Source organism: Trachinotus anak, unplaced genomic scaffold (assembly GCF_046630095.1).
Source record: "Trachinotus anak isolate AG129_WGS33_773 ecotype Australia unplaced genomic scaffold, CSIRO_AGI_Tana_v1 ptg000019l, whole genome shotgun sequence".
Taxonomy (NCBI): domain Eukaryota; kingdom Metazoa; phylum Chordata; class Actinopteri; order Carangiformes; family Carangidae; genus Trachinotus; species Trachinotus anak.
Genome location: NW_027273870.1, coordinates 2614764 through 2638118, shown reverse-complemented (window position 1 = coordinate 2638118; position 23355 = coordinate 2614764). Strand labels below are relative to the sequence as shown.

The 23355-nt window shown below is 39.9% G+C and overlaps 1 protein-coding gene and 1 long non-coding RNA gene across 2 annotated transcripts in view; one reads left to right on the top strand and one right to left on the bottom strand.

Annotated features, from left to right (window-relative positions):
- The window catches only part of tusc3 (tumor suppressor candidate 3), a 69921-nt gene extending 67586 nt beyond the window's left edge, over positions 1-2335 (top strand). Inside the window, exon 10 of the mRNA XM_071504044.1 lies at positions 2075-2335. Within this exon, the coding sequence (XP_071360145.1) occupies positions 2075-2090 (16 nt within the window). The 3' untranslated portion in view covers positions 2091-2335. The remainder of the gene's footprint in view (positions 1-2074) is intronic.
- A 2649-nt stretch (positions 2336-4984) lies between these two features.
- Positions 4985-8183, bottom strand: LOC139636209 (uncharacterized). Its single transcript, XR_011694358.1, has 3 exons — positions 8057-8183; positions 6708-6795; positions 4985-6529 (listed from the first exon to the last, which is right to left on the bottom strand). It is a non-coding gene; the product is annotated as an uncharacterized lncRNA (long non-coding RNA).
- Between the last annotated feature and the right edge of the window lie 15172 nt (positions 8184-23355).

The following is a 23355-nucleotide window of genomic DNA, read 5'->3' as shown; positions in this document are numbered from 1 at the left end:
GAAATTAGCTGCAAAAGTCAGGTGACACAACTGAATCGTCAGGTGGTGCGACCAGGTAAAATATTTATTTAAACTAATAAATGATAGGTTAAAGTGAACAAATGGTTGAAGACTATGAGGTATATAGCTATTGTAATAAATAGATTCATTTGTATATTTATATTTTACATTTTACATTTTAAAATGTAAAATTGGATATTAAAAATATTAAATACCTGGTCACTGAAATGCAAGAATCTTAAATTATACTTAACAAAAAACTCAACCACAAAGTAACAATGTGTTAGCCACTATAGACAAACTCAGGTATACTTGCCAAAAGTTTCACTTAGAATAAAAAGAAGGAAAGTATATAAATTTGGTTGCGCCACCTGACATTTTTCAGGTGATGAAGTTAAAAATACAGTCAAAAAATGAATTTAAAACTTTGAAATGTCGTAACACAAATAAGGCTTGTTGAAACACATTATTCTAATTTCAAAAATATGCATAATATCCATTTTAAAAATACTTTTTTTTTATTTGTCAATGACCCATATATATTTTTTACATTGAATATTGTCTCCATCATGGAGGTTTTCTATGGTTGTCACATACTGAAGCTGCTCTGACACTAAAACCCTGCAGCTTAGTGAGCCAGAACAGCAGCAATTTGGTCCCACTTTGAACTAAAGGTCGCCACTACATAAAAAAGGTTCAGTGTGTGACAGAAAACAGTCTCCAGGTCTGCAGAGTCTGGGGCCAATTCATCACCACTGGAGCATCAGTGGGATATTACAGCACAACAATAGAACACATCCAGCTGCAGAAACTCACCTCTGGAGCTGGACGGGATTTAGGATGTTGAGGGCACTTCACCGGGGCAAATCATTTATTGTGACGGCAGCTTGAAACTTGTTGTGACCTTAAGCTTGAAATAGGATGAAATTGCAGTTTGCCTGTTCAGTGGGGGGCTTTGAAATCCAGTAATTGTTGTCTATAGACTTAAAGATCCAATGATTTTCCTGTAATTCATCACTAATCGTGTTGAAAATGGCAATTGCCTTGAAGGACAACATCAGATTATATATTTATTAATCATTCGTTATCTTATACGTGTTGAATTGCATCACACAATTTGTGCATGTGCAGTTGACCTGCTGTGCATTTACTACAATAATCTCCAGATTACAATAGCTATTATTTGGAAAGTATTTACTCCAAGTGTTGAAACTCAGCAATCTGTTCCCTATAATATTTAGAAAATTGCAAAGTTTGATTCAGGAAACTTGTAAAATTTTGAAACTTGCTAAGACCTACAAAATAAAATGTAGTCAAGAGGGCTACAGTATTGCAGATGTAAACGCTCGTACAGAGGCAACTCTGTTCCTCCTATTTTTTTAATCAGTGATTTTGTAGAGCAGGAAAGTTGAGGCTGGTTCTTGAAATGAAAATACAGCTTGAGATGGACTGGGTAAGGATGCATTTTTAAATTCCCACAAACTAGATCACTATACAGATACTTACTGGATACTCATTGTTTTATATGGAACATGTAAATATTTAAAATGTTTCGCAAAAAAAAAATAATAATAATAATAACAAAAGCAGTCAGTTCCATCTCTGTAGTGGCATAATAAGTTTCTGAAGCAGATGTGTATTTAGTTTAATTACATAGGCTAGTACATTTTATTGCTGCTCCAAGAAGTGCCATTTTAAATTCATGTTATTTATATTTGATTTCCATTATATTAATAAAGTGCATGTTTTGAATTTTGAGTGGCGTATAACCATTTTTAAGGGCAAGTCTGCCACTCCTGAGTTTCCCTCCCTGTTTAATAAACACAAATGCATCCTCAGCAAGCGTATGAGCAATTTTGCTTGATTACATGCTTCCAGAAACTGTTTGTATTTTCTAATCTCTTTCTTAATCAGCAGTGGGTTTTTAGTTTTTTTCTTTCTCTTTGACCTATGCTAAAAATGTGCTGTGCCAAAACAAAATCACTTATTTATATCCATTCCTTCTCGTCTCTCTGCTCTGTCCTGTGTTTCTGTCTTTTTTCCTATCTCTACCTTTCAATCCTCTGTCTCTCAGCTTCCTTATTAAGTGAAGAAAAGACAGAGGAGGAGGTTAGAGATGGCTAAGAGGCAGTAGGTGAGAAGAAGAGGAGTTGAGAAGATACTTGAAGAGGCGGAGGCAGTGTTGCAATTGAGTCTAGAGTGCATGGTTCATAGTTGGGGTTTTTTTGTGAGTTTTCTCTTTTTTTTATCGACTGCAATCATCTCTGCAAACTGAATACAAAATAAATTATTCCCACTTACACTGGAAAATAAAGATGTCTGGCATGTCTCTGTATCTTTGTTACTTGTTTGTGGTTCTTTTCAGTTGTGAAATACTCTGTTTGGGGAGATACACTGACCTGTGACTGTGTCTATGCTGTTTTTAATCCACGTGCTGGATCTTATTTATGAAAACTGTGTAACAGGTAAAGGGAGGGTAAGAGACTCCTGAAGTCACAGAGAGTGAGGTGGGTGTTGAAAGGATGGGAAGTGGTCTTTGAAAAGAAACAGTGGGGTTAGAAAGATAGAGAAAGATGGTGCTTGCTACAATCTCTATACATTGAACCTTTGCAACTGCTCCTCACATCTTTGTGATGATATTACATAAGGAAGCGGCACAGATAAAGATCATCAGCATCATATTCTAGATTTGGAGCTCAGTCTGATTCATTTTCAGGAGCGAATAGCTTTGGATTAATACTGTTTGTCTAACATATTAATCACTAAGACAGTAAAGTGTATGTAGATGTGTACAGACACACATGGAAACGCAGAGGTCCAGTCATTTATAACTGCAGTTTTAGGACTATCTGATCAAAAAGTTTGTTTTCTGAGGTTCTGGCTGAGACAGACTTTACTCCGACTGCAAGTTCACGTCTTCTTGATAGATTGTGTGGTTACAATTGATTTTCTTGGACATGTTATAACATGTTATTTTCCTGCCTCCATCCCTGTAATCGAAAAACATAACGTTCATTGTGTATGTATCTGCAAATTGTTCACTGCCAAAGCCTTTAAATTGAATATATACTGACAACTAAAATACAGATGTTAGGCCATTAAAATCCACTTAGATGAGGTTAGGAAAACTCTGGTGTCATAGTTGAACAGTATGTCAGTGGCACCAAACTTAAATCACTGAGGTCACAGAAGACTGGCTGCAAGTGGTGCAACTTTTTCACCCAGTGTGAGAAGCATAGGTCACTTGAGAACACATACACATTTTTTCACTTGTGGGTTGCCCACGAAAACACTGAGTGGGCTAGAGCATCGAAACCATTTATGTAACCTGCTGTGCGTGGGCAGACAGGACTGGTGCTGCAGATAGACCAGTTTGGACTAATGTAATAAAAATATTCCCTCTCAGACTTCCCATTCTAGTCTATTTTTGTTTGAAATCGTTGGTATGTGAGTGCAAGCTGATCTTACAAAAACCCAAATGCTCACTGAGGACTGAATAAGCTCTCAATCAGTCACTGTAATAAAACTGCATCTCACTTTCAGAGTTTCTTCCTCCCCTTACCTTCCTTTATGTAGTCAGGGACTGCAGTATACTGAGCTGAAACAAAAAATCAGTTGGCTATTGACTTGCTGAATAGTGTATTTGAATTTGCCAGTACATGCAGGAAATGAAACTAACTCAAAGGTTACTGAGAGTGGCCTCCCATTTACAGTGGTGACACTGTACAGAACAACTAGGCCCACCAAATAACAACCATAGCTGCCTGCTGAGAGATGCCCATTTATAAAAGCACAGTCATACCCAGGTTGTTGATGTTGAGTTTCTCTGGAGATGAGATCATTTTGTGGTCTCAGGTTTGTGCTGACATAGCTTTGAAAGAAACAGTGGAAGTATGCTGATCATCAGCACTGAGATCAGAATTTCCATCTTTTCCCCTCAACTGTTGGCCTTTACATTATGGAGGAAGTAAGCAGAGCAAATGTCACCTTCATTGCGGGGGTTGTGGGTGGAAGTATTGGCAAATGGAGCGAAATCAATCCGGGCATTAGAGGGCAGTTGTAGAACAAAAGATATAAAGACACTGCTTCAAAAAGTCACAACACAGCATGGTACTTTTAGCCACAAGTCTTTTGCAGTTAATTTGTATAAATGTAATTAAAGGGGCTATTTATGAGTTATGGGCTATTTTCTATTGCTACATAGCCAACTCTAGCATTGATAACTTTACTTACTTTACCAGTCTAGAAGAAACGTTGTCAATTCAGCATCAAACTTGCTCCTTTATTTGCCAATAGCTGTCTCCAGCAGTGCACGGCAGCACCACTATATTCTCTTCTTTTGCTTCTATTTCTATCACTTCTTTAATTCTACTGCAGTTAGCATGCTAAGCAGCTAGCCCCGCCCATCTGGACCCTCCTGTCATGTTCAGAAAACGAGTCACAGTAGCATCCAGTCTGCCCTGCAGAAGCAGCGCTGCTCTTATAGTCCCTCCAAAGGTTTGAATTACAGTGGTTTTCACTGCTAATGTACAAATGTTATCCTGCATTAAAACATGTTCAGTCAAACTATGTTCTCTTAAAGCCTTTGTGATCTCAGGTCTCAGTGCAGGCATTCAGAAACTGAAAATACCCAATTGGATACAGTACAGCACAGATATCAGTAATATAATCCACATAAACAATCCGAGAGATGTTTTCTTTTTTTTTTATTGAATGTGTTCAGACTTCTCATTGTCAGTTCAAAATCATGTTCATATACAATTCTCACAAAACCTACTACAGTACTATGTACACTACTGTAACCATTTAGGGTGCAGTGCTTTGAGGGAAAAAATAATAAAACAGCATCAGGTGGATTTGTCAATAGGTGTGAATAAGTATGATTGCTTGTCATTTTCCCTTTGAGATTCTAGCCCCCCCCATTCACTGTGCCTTCAGCACAGTGCATGCTGGGATTTGCTTCTTTCACCGAGACTACAGAACATTCATAAATTCAATGGAAATGTACGATGTACAATTCAAAGGCATTACCTGTTCCCCCGTATAAGCAGCTACAAGTCCAAAGTGAAATCAGATGGGTTTGCTAAAATAAATAGGTTTTCTGAACAACAAAAGAATGCACTGACAAGAATAGAAACCTTTTTAAAAAAATACATTGGTACTGTGTGACTGGCTGTTATTGTCCTTTTGTACCTGCTAATGTTTATTTCCGTGCTTCCATCTAAAGAAAAAAAATCTAAGAAATTCAATTGGCATTTGGATGGTGACAGCAGGTTTGACATTTATGGAGGTCATGGTGGATGTATTTTACAGATAAATATTCAGAGGCAGCTTCAGCTATTCTAGGAATCTTCCTCATGTCCAGTATCTTGTTGCAGTCACTTCTTTACAGTCTGAATTACACACGTGTGACTCTCCCACACCAGCCCCCCAGGCTCTTGAACCCCACTGGATCTGTGGGGTAATAAAAACAGGGCGAGTAGTGTGTTCCTGATTGCTAATTAGTTAATCCTGGTCCCAGCTACAACTCTTCTGCCTTGCTGTGCCCACCAGCCAAATCTGCCACAGGATACTCATAGCTGACCAACCGGAGTGAAACTGCGTTGGCGGGCGCTGGCTGCTGCACGTGGTCTCCGCTCCACTGCACGCTGGGCTGCTTCCTGGAACTCCTGCCTCTGTCTGTCTCTGACAGTGTGGAATCCTTATTATCTGTGGCCGTTGCTCATCTGTGATTAGTGTCTGATTGAGGCGTGGCTGTCCACAGGTCATTGCACAGTTTGTTTTCCAAATTAAAAATACACACCTCAAACGAAATATTGAAAGCAACCCAAATCGTTAAAAATGGAGAATTAATATGATAACACACAACAACCCAAGGTGGTGTGTTTTTACATCACACAGGCATGCAAAGTAAAATAAAAAACAGCATTTAAATAATAAAACGCATAAAGGCATTTCTGACCCTGTCACACCCCCCCATAGCCAAAGGTTGGCAGTGTCTGTGACGGTTCAGGCTGTATAGCGAGCTGGTAGTTGGCCCTTGCTTGGCCCAGATGAACACCTTGGCTGTACCTTACCTTCTTCTGTATACTGCTGTCTGATCTATGTCAGCAGTGTAGTACAATATTGGTATTTAAGCCCTCTGCTCTGGGGACTAAACATAAGGGGCTGTGCACAGTTTACAGTCATTCCCGTGTAGACCCTTCTCTTTGCCTCTTTTCTCTGGCCTAACCCCGTAGAGTTGTTTCTGTTGTTTCCTGTTTCTCCCCCTGTCTCACAAATCCCCGGCTGGCATGTAGCTGGCAGAGCCCACGCTCAACATGTTTGTCATAACTGGGATGTATTGGTAGCCGTCACTTGGTGTACTATATGTGACATCAACATCAGTAGGGTTTAAAGGGGCCCATGGCTCACCTCTGCCCCCTCCCCCATGTTGACCCAGAAGAAGTGTCGTCTCAAGCTGTTCAGTGTCCTCTCTGCCCCTGCATGAGCAGTGGCCTCGTGATGCTGTCTCCACATCTCTTGATGCCTGGAGGCACGACACACAACTGAAACTGAAACTCATATGTGTTGGGGTCAGTTACTTTATGGCACAGAATGAATCCCTGGATACAAAGTCTCTGTATGTTGTCGCACCAGTCCAGCTGCACTGGCAGATAACATTTTCCTTTTCATGACCACTTGGCATTTTGCATTATTCCACATACCTTCATATGACCTGAATGTCCAGGTCTGACATCTGTGCAGCCTCGCGTCCTCCACACATGTCCTCAGGGGTGTCGTCCAGTCTGCGTGCTGCCGCAGCAAGAAGGAGCACCAGTTGCATCAGAGACAGTTTGCTCAGGGGGCCCTGGGGTTGTAGGACACTGGGGCACACCCAGCATACACACAAAAACCATGCATACGCCATTTCCCGCACATGGATTGGTATTGAGAAACACAGAATGTGCCTCAGGCATTCTTTTGACCATGCATGTACATGGTTTTTCAGAGCGGCAAAGTTCGATACAGCGAAGTGAAAATGCAAAATGAAGAGGAGACACAGAGACACAGAACTTCATAGAGCTCTCGTTCATTATTGTTATAAGTTCTGTTGTTTACACAGCAAAAACAATTTGACAGTTCAAAAACATAAATAACTGTTTTCATTGTTTCCTGTAGCATTGCTTATTATATCCTCATTATTAATTGTGAGGCATTCAAACTGTTTCCATATTATTATAATATTTGCTAATCACATTTTCACATGCCTGTCTGGAGCCCAGTGAAGACGTCTCTAGCCCCGACAAATGAAGTTCAGAGTAAAACAGGACTTTACAGTTGGAGTAATTGTACTAAAGCAAACTGATGAGCTCCCGTTTGTGACCCGACCAACAATCAGTGAAGTTGCGTTTCTTCTTTTGTCGTTCTTTTCTGTGCCATGTCTGATAACTTTTGTTTTTGTCTGCAAACTGACGGATTAAAGGAGTGTCTTCATCCATTTATGGCTAATTGTGGGAGTGGAAATTAGGCTTGTGCATGTGCACCCAATTTCTAAATGAGTGAGTTTTATTAAACAGAATCATGCATACGCCTTCATAATTCTGACACAAAGAATGCGTATGTATATTTCTGGTTTCGTGTGTACACATAGTTTTAGTCATAAATCTACACAGAGGTTTATGCATCTGGCCCCCAGGTAGAGAATCTGCATTGGTATTCTTCCCTCCAACTCTGTTCTTGACCTCAGAGTCAAAGGAGGCCAGTTGGGCCACCCACCACTGCTCCACTGCCTCCGGTCTAGCAGACTGCAGATGAGTTATAGGGTTGTAATTAGTAAACTCCACAATCTTGGCACCTGTCAAAAACAGTCTTTAAATTTTTCCATGATGGTCCATTTCCAAGCCCAAGATACAGCAACAACAATTCAGTTATTTGGCCACTGTGGCAGCGCTGCATTAAGCACTGGAAGGTTGGAAGCACATTATAGAGGAGAGTGACATGCCCTGGAACTCAAATATGCCTAAAGAGGTGGTAAAGGGTGGGGGGCAAAGGCCAGAATTGCTCCCTTACTTACTTAGCATCCTTTGTAGGAATCTCATGCTGCACAATGTTAGTCCTGCCAAAATCTCCCTCAATTTTGAAGGACGGCTGACAGCTTGCCTTGTCACTTGGCCAGCGGCAGCATGTTGAACCCCAGGTCCTTTTCATCACTGGCTTCCACCAATCCAACCTCCAAAACTCAATCTGCGCCAGCCATCAGGCCAACATCACAAGCACCGTGGACATCCGCTTCCTGCACAGCCTGCCAGGTGGAGGTGGAGGAGGTGGAGTTTTTTGAAAAAAAAGAAACCCAAGGTAAAAAACACATCACACAACCAAAGAGCAAAGAAAACGTGCAAAAAACAAGACAAGAAAAATCAAAACAGCTTTCACAACTAACAACGTGCATAAAGGCTTTTCTGACTCTGTCACACGGAGCCAAGAAACACTTTTTGTTATCCTCTAAAAAAATCACAAGGTGACAGCAGCAAATAAACATTCTTCTTCTCTTTTTTTACTGTTCAATTGAATTGTGCTCTATCTCTCTTTTTTTTTTTTTCAAACTTTGAACAGACTCCCTACCTGGGGCTGCTCTGCACTGTCACAGCAGATATTCAGTGCATCTTTACTGTAACTTGAAGGATATACTGTGTGTTGGTGTGTGTACTGGACATCGGAACCTTGACAATTTCTATAATGCCGAGCTCTAACATCACAAACTTCATTCCAATCATTGACCGGGCTTTGCATAACATTTATGGTTTGAGAAACTCTTTTTTTTGTTGAACTTTTCAGTTCCCATTCAGCTCTTCTAACTTGATTTATTAAAATTAATTCTACATAAATTCACAGCGACTGCTGCGCTGTCTCTCAGCAGCTGAGCTGAAACCTGCTGTCTGGTCTGATTCGACTCTGCAGTCTGATGTTCCTGTCTTATCTGACCCGTGTCTGCTGCACCACAACAAACTTTGAAGGAACTCCTCTGCGGCCGGTCTGTTCGGGGCATGATGCCACCTCTGTGTGGACCAACCTCTCCTCTCATCTGCAGTCCACAAACACTTTCTCCAGGCATCCACACCACTGCTACAGTAATTATCATCAGAGTGCTGCTGCAGTTATTGCTGTTTTGTTGCATCATTATCTGTGTTTGTGTGTATTTGTGCTTGTGTGTGTGTGTGCACACATGTATCAAAGTAAGTGCATGTGTCCATGAGTTCAGGCCTGTGAACACTTTTTTAAATTGGTTGTGTAAGTTGGCGTGTGTGTGTGATTTCAGAGGAAACAGCCATATGAGACTGAGGACCATATGGTTACGTCTCTCGGTGTCTCATCTTCCCTGGAGCAAATATTTCCCTGTAAAGTTTCCATTGCTTGAGGAACAAATGATAAAAGAAATGACTTGCTGAGATAGAGATTCCTTCACAGCGTTTTTTCATATTCTGGCCTTCTGTGATGATCCCTGGCTGCTGCTTCTGTTTAACAGCTCTTTTCTTAACATGTCTGAAGGTAAGACACCTACACACAAGAGAGGCTGGTCCTTTGTGTGTTGTTTTTTATGTACATGTTGACAAAGTCTAGGCCAGAAGTCCTCAAAAGGAGAATTTAAAGACATCTCTCAAAGCGCCTTCACTTCGCACTTGATATGTCTTGTGTAAATGTACTTTGCTATTACCAGTTGTGAACTGTGAAAAGTTACATGTACTTCAACTCTACATGGAACTCTGATCCAGGTTTTTTGGTCACGGGATCAATCTACTGGAAAATCCTCATTACCCTAAAACAAATGAAAAACTAATTATTTCAAGCACGTGAGGCTTTCCATTAACTCATATAAGCATCTCCATGTGTGATGTACGGCATCAATCTGCCATATGTGTGATAGCTCATTTGTTTTCATTTGACTCAATCTCTGTAGCATCTTCGAGGGCCTGCGGACACCCCCCTCCAGCTTCCTACAGTAATCATGCCTCTGATGAGAGAAGATACTTCAGGAAACTCATTTCAGGGAAGATAATTCAGCAGAGTATTGCCTTGATTCCGGCCCAAACCCTATGCCCACCGCTGACGCTGCCATCACCGCTCCTAACAGATCCTGCCTGTGGATAAGCCTGGATCTGCCCTGAAACATAATCACTAAGATTTACAGCAATCACAGTAGCATTATCTGAGAGAGAGAAAGAGAGAGGGGAAAGCATGCAATCTGTTAAGGGAAGGAAGAAAAAGCGTAAATAAAATGACACGTTTATAGATAATACTGGGTGACGCTGTGATGTGACAGCATCTGAGGTGTAAGATTCAGAAGTACCATCTACCACATAGGACATTACTACTTCTATTGTTAGGGGAGCACTGAGGAGAGATTTCACCTCAGATCTATTTTTCTGATGAAAAATAGATAATCACAAACAGTAAGGAAAGAAATCTTTAGAAAACTCTGCAAGTGTACGTGTGTGTGTGTGTGTGTGTGTGTGTGTGTGTGTGTGTGTGTGTGTGTGTGTGTGAAACTGAGGGAAGAGGAGATGTAATGTTATCTATTTTGTGAAACTCATTATCTTTTTTCTTTCTCTTTTTTGCAAAACCTCTACTCTTTGCATCGAAAGTTATTAAAACTTTCTAACTCTCAAAAAGTTCTTCCGACTCATGTCCCACTTTCATCAGGCAATAGAAACATTCATTTTATTTTATTTTTTTATGATTAACCTTAAATGTATAATATCAAGATAAAAACAATTTATTTTTACCTAAAAACAAAAAAGATCCAACAAACAGGAAATTGGTTAGTTATATTTCAAAGCATACTCCCAATAAGATGTCCTGGAAAAATAATTACGTTTATTACACACATGTATACAGCTGGTGTTATTCAATATTTTTAATTATTGTCTCAAAAAAAAAACCAAAGATCAACAATTCACACTTACTGAAGACGTTCATCTTGTGATCATGAATATAGAGCCATGCTGGCCCCATGGCTCTTGGGATGGCAATGTCGCTTTGGCTGTTCCACTTTGGTCAAGTCTTAAATAACTATGGATTGTATTAATGTCTGTACAGACATTCATGGTCCGTAAAAGATGAATCCCTCTGACCTTTCCTCTAGTGCCAACACAGAGTTTCACATTTTTGATTCTGAGTGAAATATTAGCTGAACTGCCATCAAATTTGGTACAGACATTCATGTCCATGTCTGAGTAAATTGTAAAAAAAGTCAAGCAATCTCTTAACTTTTTCTTTACTCAAGCCAAAATTTAAATGTGTCCAATTCTTTGATTTATGACTAAATACCTACAAACCTAATTCCATTCCCATCAGCCTCAGCTGTTGGCCTACTTTGTGTTCACTGCTGATAAGCACGTTAGCATGCTGATGTTAGCATTATGCTTAAATACAACCAAGTCTGAGATACTGTTAAAAGGCTCTGTCGTGTCCTGAAACCGCTGTGGATTTGATCAAGCATTACTCAAGCAGGAGTAGATAGTGCACTTGCTGGGGGACTATTTTTAACTGTGAATTAACATGTCCCAGTTCCAAGAATAAGATTAAATTAATTATAAAGAACAACAAAAGAAGTAAAGGTCAAAAAACATTGCACACAGGCTGTCATAGAGTTCACTTTAAGCAATGGAGATTCATTAGAAATGCAATAAAAAACAAAAACAAAAAGCATGACATTCAGAACACATGCAGCAAGAACAGAACTGCTGTTTATTGTGCATATCTTTGATTATCAATAAGCTGCACAGCAGTTTCAGCTGAGTATTGAGTTGTCTCACTTGCAGCTGTAGAGAATTACATTTTTGGTTGTACCACCTTAACAGAGAGGTCTGATTGCTTCCCAGAGGTACATGGTTTTCCTGCAGCATGAATACCTGCAGGAGATTTAATTCAGCAACTGAAAATTTGCACTATTAGTATGCATTTCCTGCTCCACAGGAGTGGACACATGGTTTGAATATCCAGGAGTACACAGAACATACATACAGCCTGTGCTCTGCTGGTCTGAGCTCAGCTTTACTCCTTTACTTCTTCACCAGACAACATCCTGAACCCGTCAAGAGACAGCTGTCAACTTCGTCAGCGAGTCAGAAAGTTTCCTCTCGCAGAGATCAGAAGAGCTGTTGTCAGTCGAGACCCTTCCATCCTATAACACCGCAACACTGTCTCCATGGCAACCAGTGCCCTAAGACCTATATGAAGTGCACTTATAGTAACAGCATGAGCCTGAGAGTAAGTGTTTGCGTATGTGAGAGACACAGGAAGAGGAAGTTAGAAGAAAAACAAGGTAGTTACACAAGTTGCCCGACCAAAACACCATTAGCATTTTCTTCTCATGTCCGCTAAATATAACTTTTACAGCTTTTAATTACGCTGCATTTAAACGGGATTTCTCTGCATGTTGTTCCTTTCCTTTTTTAACAGCTAATTTCAGACTTGCAGAGATTTTGCCAAGATTTTTTTCTCAGGCACTAAAGCTATAATTGCACTTTGTAACACACACACACACACACACACACACACACGTACAGACACCTACACAGTTATATTCACATGCACACTGTACCATGCAGGCTGTAATTACATGTTGTTACAGTGACGGCCCTAAGACCTGTCAGGCTGCCTTTTGTTCCAGTACCTCTTGTCGGTAGACTGTACAGTCTCACACAAACACACACACACAAAGTCGCAGCTGGTGCAGGAAGGTTGGGTTTCAAACTGTTGGCTCTTCACAGACCCGATTCATTTTCTGTGAAGTGTACTTGTTGTACAGCAACGTGTAATACACAGTAATTGTCACTCTTTACTCTCCTTCCTAACTCACTCACTTTCCCGCTCCCACTCTATTATCACTCTCCCTCAGTCTCTCTCTCCAATTCACCTTTCCATCCCTCTGAGGACACGGAAGAAGACAACAATCACAACTCATCAATTTACCATCAGCTCCTAATTAACAGTATAATTGTGCCTAATTAATAAATTGATTGAAGTGCCTTGGCAGGAACCAAACAGATCCAACCCCCTCGCCTTCGAGAGAGCTGTTAGGGGTGAAGCCTCCCTCCCCACCCCGAGCGCAAACAAATGCCTCCCTTCATGACTTCAAAGGAAGGAATTGGATAAGTCAGTGACCGTCCTGTGAGGGAGCAGTGAGCTAATTTTCTTTCACAAACAAACTGTGAAAACACACGTTTCATATGACGACCGGAGGGGTCTGAGATCATGATCAATGTTATGACTTTAAAGAGAAGGGCTCTTTTTTGGTTGTGCGGTAGTTGGGTGTTGAGAAAAGAACCCTTCAAAGGGGGGTTTTAATTATTACATGGAGATTCTCAGTCTTGGCTGTCATTGCTCTCTTTCTCTCTCTCTCTGTCTTTATATATTTTCCTGTCTCTTCCTCAGCAACAACCTGCCAGATTTAGATGAAATCAGGTGAAAAAGTAATAACCCTCAAAATTAGTTTTTAATTATATCAACACTCTCTATCTCTTGTCACCCACCACCACCTACCTCTCCAACACCTGCCAGATCCACTAACAAGGTGGAAAAAGTATAGTCACACTGAGTTTAACACATCAACACGCACACACACGCACACATATACACACCCACACACACAAATTACTTGGTTAGGTTCAGGAAAAGATCATGGTTTGGGTTAAAATAAGTTCTCCCTTAAAGTTAGACGACCTTTGTTGTCATGGTTATGACTGTGAATAATAGAAACAACAAAGACTTGGTTTGAAATGGGAAACAAACAGCAGAGTCCTGGGTTTTGTCAGCCCATCTATTCACCCCAGTCCTCCTGACATGGACTTCATCAGTGTTTATACATCACTTGACTTTACCCTTTGATCCTGTCATAATCACTACAGCCACTAGAGGTCACATAGCAATAAAACGTAACTATGGGTTGTGGTTGAAAGCTGATGACTGCATAGACTTTGCTTACGTATTAACAGTTTGTATTTACTGTCCTTAATCTGACAAATCTGTGATAAAAGACTTTAGCTCAGAAACTTCAATTTAAAAAAAACACGAAACCTTGTCGGCGCACAGAGCAAGACTTTGCAGTAGCACAGCCACTAACATTCACTCAGCTACTGCCCATTACAAGATAACAAACAACACAAACAAATAAAAGATGCTAACCGCGCTAACCCTGTTTCGTCTTCCAACAAACTCCTCACTCCTCAACAAACTCCGGGGTTTGTGTCCGACTGAGGCTCAAAAAGGTTTGGATGAGTCTCTCTGAGGTTTTCTCCACTGACCATCGTGTTTCACGCTGCTGTTTCACCTGTCGATCAATAGGAAACAGCAGTGGTGGGCGGGGCACAAGCCCAAAACCATGTGACACAAAATATGAGTAATAGCAGAGTATTTTACATAGTTTCAAAGAAGTCTTGACTTTAAGAGGAGAAACACTAACAAACATATATATAGACATATATAAAACATTATAACTGAAACCCAGGACTGCATGCAAGGTAGAGAACTTACAGTATGCTTTGAAATTTGTTAACAGTAAAAACAAACATTTGTATTTGGTCTTACACAACATGCTAAACAGCCTGTACGGCCGTAAAATTAATTTCAGAAATACCATAAACAAGTATGACCACAGCCCAGAGAGCAGCCTTTACTATATAACTGTGTGATTTAGTGTAAAAAGAACTGTTGAATTGATTGCAGCATATGTAACTATCTCTTTTTTTTTGACAGATACAACATTTTGAACACATTTTCAGTATCTCCTCTATGTTTTTTTTCTCACTTTTTAGCAAATATTTATAAAGAAAACCAGACAATGTCTGCCCTCTGCCTCTCCAGTGTCTTCCCAGGCTCATCTGAAACACTTTTAGAAGACATATCTGAACTCCTGGAGACCCTGGTCTCCCCTTTTTCCCAGCTGCCTCCTCCGGTTTCCCAGGAGATGCTTCCTTAACAACCCCGAGGCCCTAGTAACAGAGACAGCTGAGTGAGACAGTGAAGGGACAGTTGCCGTGTACCTACAGAGAGATGCCGGACAAAAATAGTTACTATGCCATGGAAGTCAAACCTGGGTGGAGCTATGTACTCACAGACACACACATGCACATTTATAAAGAGTAAGGTAACGCTGCCTGGTAACCAGCGCTTCAAAAAGGAAGTTGTTTCATGGGTTGCCATGGTTACAAGAAGTCCAGGGTAAAACACTAGGCCTCATTTGCATATTTGCAATTTGAATATCACCTCTGTCATTTGTTTTTGATGCTGAGGACCCTGACCCAATTAACTAGTCTTAAGCCTGAAATTTGTCCCTATGACACACACACACACACACACACACACACACACACATCCAAGAATACATCATCTAAATTCGAAGCCGTTAAGACAAGCACACAGAATGAGACTCACATGGACAAACACACAAACAAACCCAAAGCTGACTACAGATGAAAAAAAACAAAACAGAACAGAATCATGACACAGACATAAACACACACTGAAGATACACAAACACACAAACGCACAAACACACAAACACGCTCACCCACACAGAAGAGACAAACAAGAGATTATAGCTTATTTTGAAAGCAAATGGCGTCTCTCTCTCTCTCCGTGTATGTGTGTGTGTATATATGTGTGTGTGTGTGTGTGTGTGTGTGTATAATTACATGTGAAACATTATCTGCAGCACAGATTGCATGTGCATTAATTCTGTCAACAGTGTTAACGTGTTGAAGAGCTTGATTTATTTATCTATAGCATTTATTATACAGTATTTACTCAGTTAGGTTCCACTTGGAGACTTGCTTTAATGATGCATGTGTATTTAATGTGTGAGTGTGTATGTGTGCAGCATGCATAGGTACGTGTGCTCCCTGTGCTAGTTTAAAGCTGATTGCATATGTAGCCCAACCTGTTATCTGCTCTCTATGGTAACAAACAATCCTGCCATAGTAGCTGTCACTCACATCAATTACCATGATTCTAAAAAAAGCAGTGCAGGTAGAAAAAAATTTATACTACAGTGGAGAAAATCAGACATTTTGTTAAAATCCGGTGGTGATTTGTACTTGTGTCTGAACTTTTCATTCAGTGAGTGTCACACATTTTCAGCTACACTGAAATGAAAATATGAGGAAACAATAAGAACCCAAAGGGATATCATCTCAGTCCTATTCTGCATTAATGAAGCGTTAAGTGAAGTGTCCACACACACACACACACACACACACACATGCCCAGTTATAAATACAGGACAACGACATCCGACTAAAATGAAACCGGAGATCAAATAAAAATCTAATCAAAAAACATACTGTAGATATGGTTATCTTGACACACGTCCACAAACGCACAACGACACACACATACACTCAGAAACACAACATGTGAAAACCCACACAGCACACAAATATCAGTCCTCTCTGTCTCTCTCTCTCTCTCACACACACACACACACACACAGATATACACACTGGCAGATATACATGCAGACTCATTACAGAGTGAATTCTGCCTCATCTTCTGACTTTATATCGTTCTCATTAGTTCAAATATCAGCTCAGTGAACAGAATGATAATGGAGGATCGGGCAAGGAGGTGAATGTCAGATGAGAGGGAGGTGAGAGTGAGGATAGAAAGTAAAGGGTGGTGGAGGTGATGGGAGGGGGGGGGCATCAGGAGGGAAAAGGAACGGGAGAAAATTTCTCCAGAAGGTGATTTAACACCTGTTGGCTGCCTTATTCTTGGGCTCTTACAAGTGATGTGATGTGTCTTCTGTGTTGAGGCTGTAAATGGCTTCATGTTATATTTAATATAAATTTCTCCAACTATTAAATGCATCGCACAGTGATTATACTGGATAATCAAGTGTAAATATGACCATACTCTATGGTGCAGTTATTTGAATCACATTGAAAATGTGAAAACTGGAACCTGACGTCTCTGCTTCACAGAACCGGTTTCATGGGTGTTTTATTTTTTAGGCCGATAAAAGGATAATTTATAACAAATGATGCTGCTGCTGCTCTGTTCTCCACTGCTTTCATTTAATCTTTTGATCTTCCACTTTAATTAGATGTTATCTGTGCTATAATCTGTGTTTTTAGACTGACTTATATACTGTTTTTTTTTTTATCCTTTGTATTTGTATTTTGTTTTTATGCCGCCGCACCCTCCTGCCCTGAAAAGACCCTGGCTTTCCCACCTTTCTGACTCATCTCTGCACACTTTCTCTTTCTTATTTTGACTACCTGCCTGTTTCAGGATTTAGCCTTTTCTCATTTATTATTATTATGTTTTTTATTTTTGAGCATTTGACTATTTGAGTGATGCCCCCTTAATTTACCTCAGTGAGTCTGAGTTACCTTGCTAATTTGCTAAATTACCCTGCTTGCTTGAATGGCACAGCCAGAAGTAAGACTGAACTAAAGCTCTTCAAACATTAGCTCAGTGTTTTTGACCAGAATTTAGTGTGAAGCAGCTACAAACTAAGCTCCTGTAAATTTACCTAATGTATTTTAGCTATTTAACTCTCTTGCATTTTATGTTACCAAGGTCTACTCTGACAACAACACTATCCATTTTCACCCCAACTTTCTGTTCCTGATGTTATGTTTTGTGATTAGTAGCAATTTAGTTCATGTGAAAGACCAAAAAGAAAAAGACAGAGTGCAGAGCAACAAAGCATACATTTTTATACTTTAGATTTGTCAGACAAAACTTACAATCTTAACAGCAAAACTCTGTTATGTACTGTATGTGAAGGCTGTGCATGGCGTGCTATGTAATATATGCACTGTACATACATCAGCGTGTGGTTTTATTTTACCTTCAATATTGAAGGCAACGTAATTAACAAGCCAAAGCTTCAAGGTAAAAACATCATTACAATTTATTTTCACGTTAATATGATTTTCAGGAAGGAGTCCTCTTGTTGTATACAGCGTGCTTACAATGTATTCTGAACAACCAATAAATCAGGTCATGCAAGCTCACAATTATCCGCTGGCTGTAAATGGCCCTGTTCTTAATATGTTTACTAAAACCTGTCACTTAAAGTTAGTGACAAACAGGGAGACGCTGACGGAGCCAACAAGTAATGCTTTATCTATCTATCTATCTATCTATCTATCTATTTATCTATCTATCTATCTATCAGTGGCGGTGTAGATGCATGTGATGAATGATGAACACAGATTCAGTCATATTATGTGTATTCACAGTATTTATACAGTTGTAATATAGTGTAAAGTTGTAATGTTAAGAGGTTTTCCCATGAAGTTATTTTTCAAGAGAACTGTTTACTGCCCAATAACTGGCACACTGTCTCATTAGGTTTTCCTAAATTAATAGATTTCATGTTGATTGCATCTGTGGCCTCAAATAGAATCTGCAGCTGTGGTGAATTTCTTTGAGATGCTCTTTGGAAGCCTAAAGCAGGCAGCGCTGCCTGGTATTTGAATGAGTAATGGGATTTTCTGGTATAATCAGGTTTAGCAGGTATTCTCTCTGGTGTACCCTGGGTAACATTGTTAATTTGGGACTGAGATAAGGAGTTTTTACTAAAACTGTTGTTATTACACCTTTACTTACTTTGCCTTCAACAGAAGAGCGTTTCACTGTGTCTCACTCCGCTCGAACAACAAACAGAACCAGGTATACCTAAATTGTTTGACCCTTTTCATCTGACTAGGGACTGATGGCTCAGCGTTGTCAACATTGTAACCAGAGGAACAGAAAAAAAAACTGTTTTAAGGGAGCTAGAAACTGCCAACATAAGTTAGCAAACAGATGAAGCAGCATTGCCCAGTGTTTCTCCTGAAACAATCTGATTTTCATTCAAGGTGCTATCTTTGCTTCTTATGGTCTTGGGTTTGCAGTCATGGTCTAGAGATCACATTTACAGGTTGTTTTTTTTCTGTTATTATGTTTTTTCATATTCAAATTCCACTGAATTTAAGTTGATAACTTAACCACAACCAATGTGAAGCAGTTTATTCCCTTTAGTCTATTCTTTTTGAGTTAGTCTGTATTCTTTCATTCAATAAGTGTCTACACACACAGTCAACCACAGGTCACCACAGCCAATAGTTTTTTTCTCTTGACTGTCTAACAAAAGCCAGGTTTAGGAGAGTCGTTCATTCCCTGGATAAAAAAGGTTCACACTGCACAGGGCACCAGACAGGGATGCCCACCTTCTCCCTTACTGTTGACATTTTCATTGAACCCCTTGCCTGCACCAGTGAATTTGCACTTCAAACAAAGAAGACAAAATCAATTTACATGCCAACAATATCCTACTCTATCTTCAAGGTCAGGAATGTAGTAATCCTGCAACCACGATAAGCGCCATTCTTTTACCCTGGGTATTCAGGTAACTGAATAACTATTAACTTCTCCTCCAGATTGTCAGAGTTAACTTAGCTTAATTGCACACCACTATTAGAAAAATCTAAAAACGATGGTCTAACCTTCCCCTCTCTCTAACCGGACGAACAGCTACTATATAGATGAAAATCCTACCTCAGATCCATTAACCTCTTTTCAATGATTCCAATAAAACCTACAGCCAAACGATTCCAATCACTGAGTTTGGTCACAAGTTTACTGCCTTTCCACTTTACAGAAAAATAAAGTTAGGGGTGTCCTAAGATGCACCCAATTTTCACCACTACTATCTGGGCAAGCAAATTACTGTATCTTGTTAGATGGATCCACCCTAACCAAGCTCCTTTATCTTCGATTGAACTAGAACAAGCAGAATGCAACAACATAAAAATCAACAACTTACCTTCCACTGGCTTCAACATCAAACATGACAGTTATTTCAAAAACCCACTCATTTCCTCAGCTCTGACAGCCAGGTGGAAAACACTTGAAATTAGCAAATCACAATTGGCTCCTTGCGTGTACACCCATCTCTGGCACAACCCAGTCTTTCAACTCAACAAATCTCCACTTCAACACATGGGAACAAAAAGGAATCACACATCTCCATCTATTCTAAGGCAACTCATTTATCTAATTAAAGACCTGATCCAGAGGTATGAAGTCAGAGGGAAGAATTTTCTCCAACAGGCTTCTTACAAATGAAATCACTCTTCAAAAATAAAATCAATATAATAAACACTCCACTCCAACCCCCCAGCTAGCTGAACAGATCATGAATTTTTCCACACCCAAATTCTCTCAAACTTATATAAACTAATCTCCAATATAAATGACAATATCCACCTACCAACTGCAAAATGTGAAAGAGATTTATTTCTCCCCAGGTAACATAGAAGCTCTCCACAATCTTGGGTTGCAGCATTCCCCGCTCCCACTCATTATACATACTGCTATCAAAACACACAGAACCAAGACTGGTCGCCCTATCCCCAAGAAAATCATCCTTAGAAACTGGAAAACCAAACAAACAACAAATGTATTATTACAATTATTATAGCAGTAATTAATACAGTATTCAGATTTGGGATGACATTACACTAGTTCACCTGTTAACATCTGTAATTGTCCATTGCCTCTCTCCTCAGTGTGCATCAAGCTGCAATAACTACTTCTGCTTAAGACAAGAGTGTCTCCTGAAGACACTTCATCCCGCTCAAGTGTTTGTTGTTTTTATTCTTTTATTCTTGTGTTGCTTCTCAAATATTCCCAAGTATTCATTTTTCTTTTGTTTGGTCTTCCTCACCTCTTGTCCAGCCCTATGGCCTCTGATTGTGATCTCTCTTTGTTAATATTCTGAGTATCCCGTCAGGTTTGACCCCAGGGCGACCCTCTGAAAAGATCTCATTTTGACTGGAAGATACCAATAAGAAAATTGTAAAATAGAGTCAGTAATAAAACACTAGCGGAGGCACATGCTGCACACATAAAATGCATACTGTACATGAAAACATATGGACATATAGATTTCTCATGTGCACACGCATTCATTTACCACACGTTCAAACAGTTTAGCAAGAGAGTGTGAATGAATATGATGAATATCAGGAACATCAAAGGCAATAAACTGAGCTCTTTACAATAAATGCAATGCATGGTTGCTGGCACTTGACAGAATATATAAAAAAGATTAAGATGTGAATATTGCAGCGGATCATTTTTAAATAAGCTGGACCATTATCTGTTGTCTTGGTTTGGCCTGCGCAAGGAATGAAGAACAATGACTTCAAACGAGGCGAATGTTTCCCTCTGAGTTCATGTGGTTATTGCTCTCCTCAAAGATCGTATTCCTGCATACAAATACAAACAGGAGGGTCTCTGCACATACTGTATAGACACTCAGTATGGGCTATATATTTAACAAAAATCCAATGTGTAGCCTGTAAAATATCACTGAATAAATTGGATAGTTTAATGTCCTAAGGAGATTGTAAATCAATTGGTACATTTTTAAAAAATGATTAATTGACAATTACAATCAATTATGATGTGTGTGTGCTTGTCAGTATGCGTCTGTGATGAAACCGTAAATGTGTGGGTGGATGGTGGTGTTGAGGGATGTTGCAAGAACTGGCCTGGATAATTATTGTATTTCTTGACAGCTCTGCATTATCAAGCTGTGGCCAGATTATAAACCTAAAATTGTAGCCTACAGACTTCATAATTCCCAAACTAAACACTGAGGGATAATTCAATCACAAATCTATGCAATCATATATAATTCAACTTCACCAGGAACATAAGGCTGGTTGTGAACAGATTGAGGTTTGTGAAAAAGAAACTGATTTGACTGCTTTTTAATAGCTGACCATTTGAAAAACATCTCCAGTGATTTCTACACATGCAACCAAACACAAGGGACAATAAGTTGCTGTATGGTGTTAATGTCTGATCCTTGATCAGAAACATGAACCAGTCACCATCCACATCTGTTTCCTGATGCAAAACCAACACAGTTGAGTAGAGTTAAGCTGGTTCCATGCAGTGAAAAAGGGATATCAGTAGATTGAGTGGTAGATAACATTTCTCATGTTAAACTTAATTGATGATACCTTTCGCCACTTGTGGGCATAAAAACAAGCCTGTGTACACTCATTATAAAGTTAATATATAATGAGGTGAATGTGTTAGCAAAAAGTTGCCTATTTACACATATTCACTACCAAAACCTTGAGCTGAAAGGCACTAAAAGGCTCCTTCAAGGTGACAGAAACCGAAGAGTTGGGTTATAATCCTCTGCTGGTTTGTCACTACGAGTGAAACTTTTCACGTAACACATCATCTTTTGACCCAGTGTTCATATAAAAATATTGGCTGGTGCTACTTTAAGTGGACAGATTTTTTTTGCCACAAACAATCACCACATTCAAAAAATCCCTTTGATTAAAAAGAAACACACCTTCCATCCACTCTGCCACTCTAATTTCCCTACTCCCCAGTGGGGGTTTTTTCAGATTTCAGATTTTTCATTATGCATGTTCTCAGAGATTCAGTGACAGTCAATTAAGGCTGTAAGTCGCAAAAGAAAACCAAAACACAGAGAATGTAAAGCTTCAGTCGTAGCGGAAAGGATATTCCCATTATGGCTGTGGTTTAATGGTCATAGATGTGGTGGGAAGATAGAATGTGTGTGTATGTGTGTCTCTGTGTGTATGTGGGCGTTCAGATGGGTATTACTGTAGGCCATGAAGGCCTGGGCCGTTTATTTAAAGAGCCACTATAAATGTTGAAGCAGTGATAATGGCCGCGGGGCTGAGGGATGACATTTTGACAAACACAGCTTATTATAGAAATGGTTTTATCAATGTGTTTATGGCGCCATCCAAGTTGCAGATTGTGTGTGAGCGTGTGCAGATGTGTGTGAAGGCTTGTGTCTATATGAAAATGCACGTGCTGAAGTGTGACAGAGCACCTCTGTTTGTGTGTGCGTGCATCTTGCCACTAGCCCATCGAATTGCTACAAGTGGAGAGTGAGAAAGCCACTAAAAAGCACTAAATGTGCTTGTTTCCTCTCATTTATTTTCTGAAGTGGGAAGATGGAGGGGGAGGAGATGGAGAGAATAAGCTAACGACTAAAAACAAAAGATAAAAGGAGGGAGGGGTGGAGGAATGGAGGAGGAGGAGGGACGGCCAATTGAAGCGTAATAACTTTTATACATCTTGTTTTGCTTCCTGCTGGCAACTTTTCCACTCTTGGTTTCTGGGACTAGGAGGCATCAATTGCTCAGACAGTCCTCCAAATACACATATACGCAGCCTCTCGTACACGGCAAGACAGACATGAAGGCAGTCACGCTCACACATACACAAACACTGCATTGATCTTCCAATAACTGCCACAGCAACTTAACAACGGCGCCATCGCTGCCAGCTCTGTTAGCGAGAGCGTCATGTCATTTT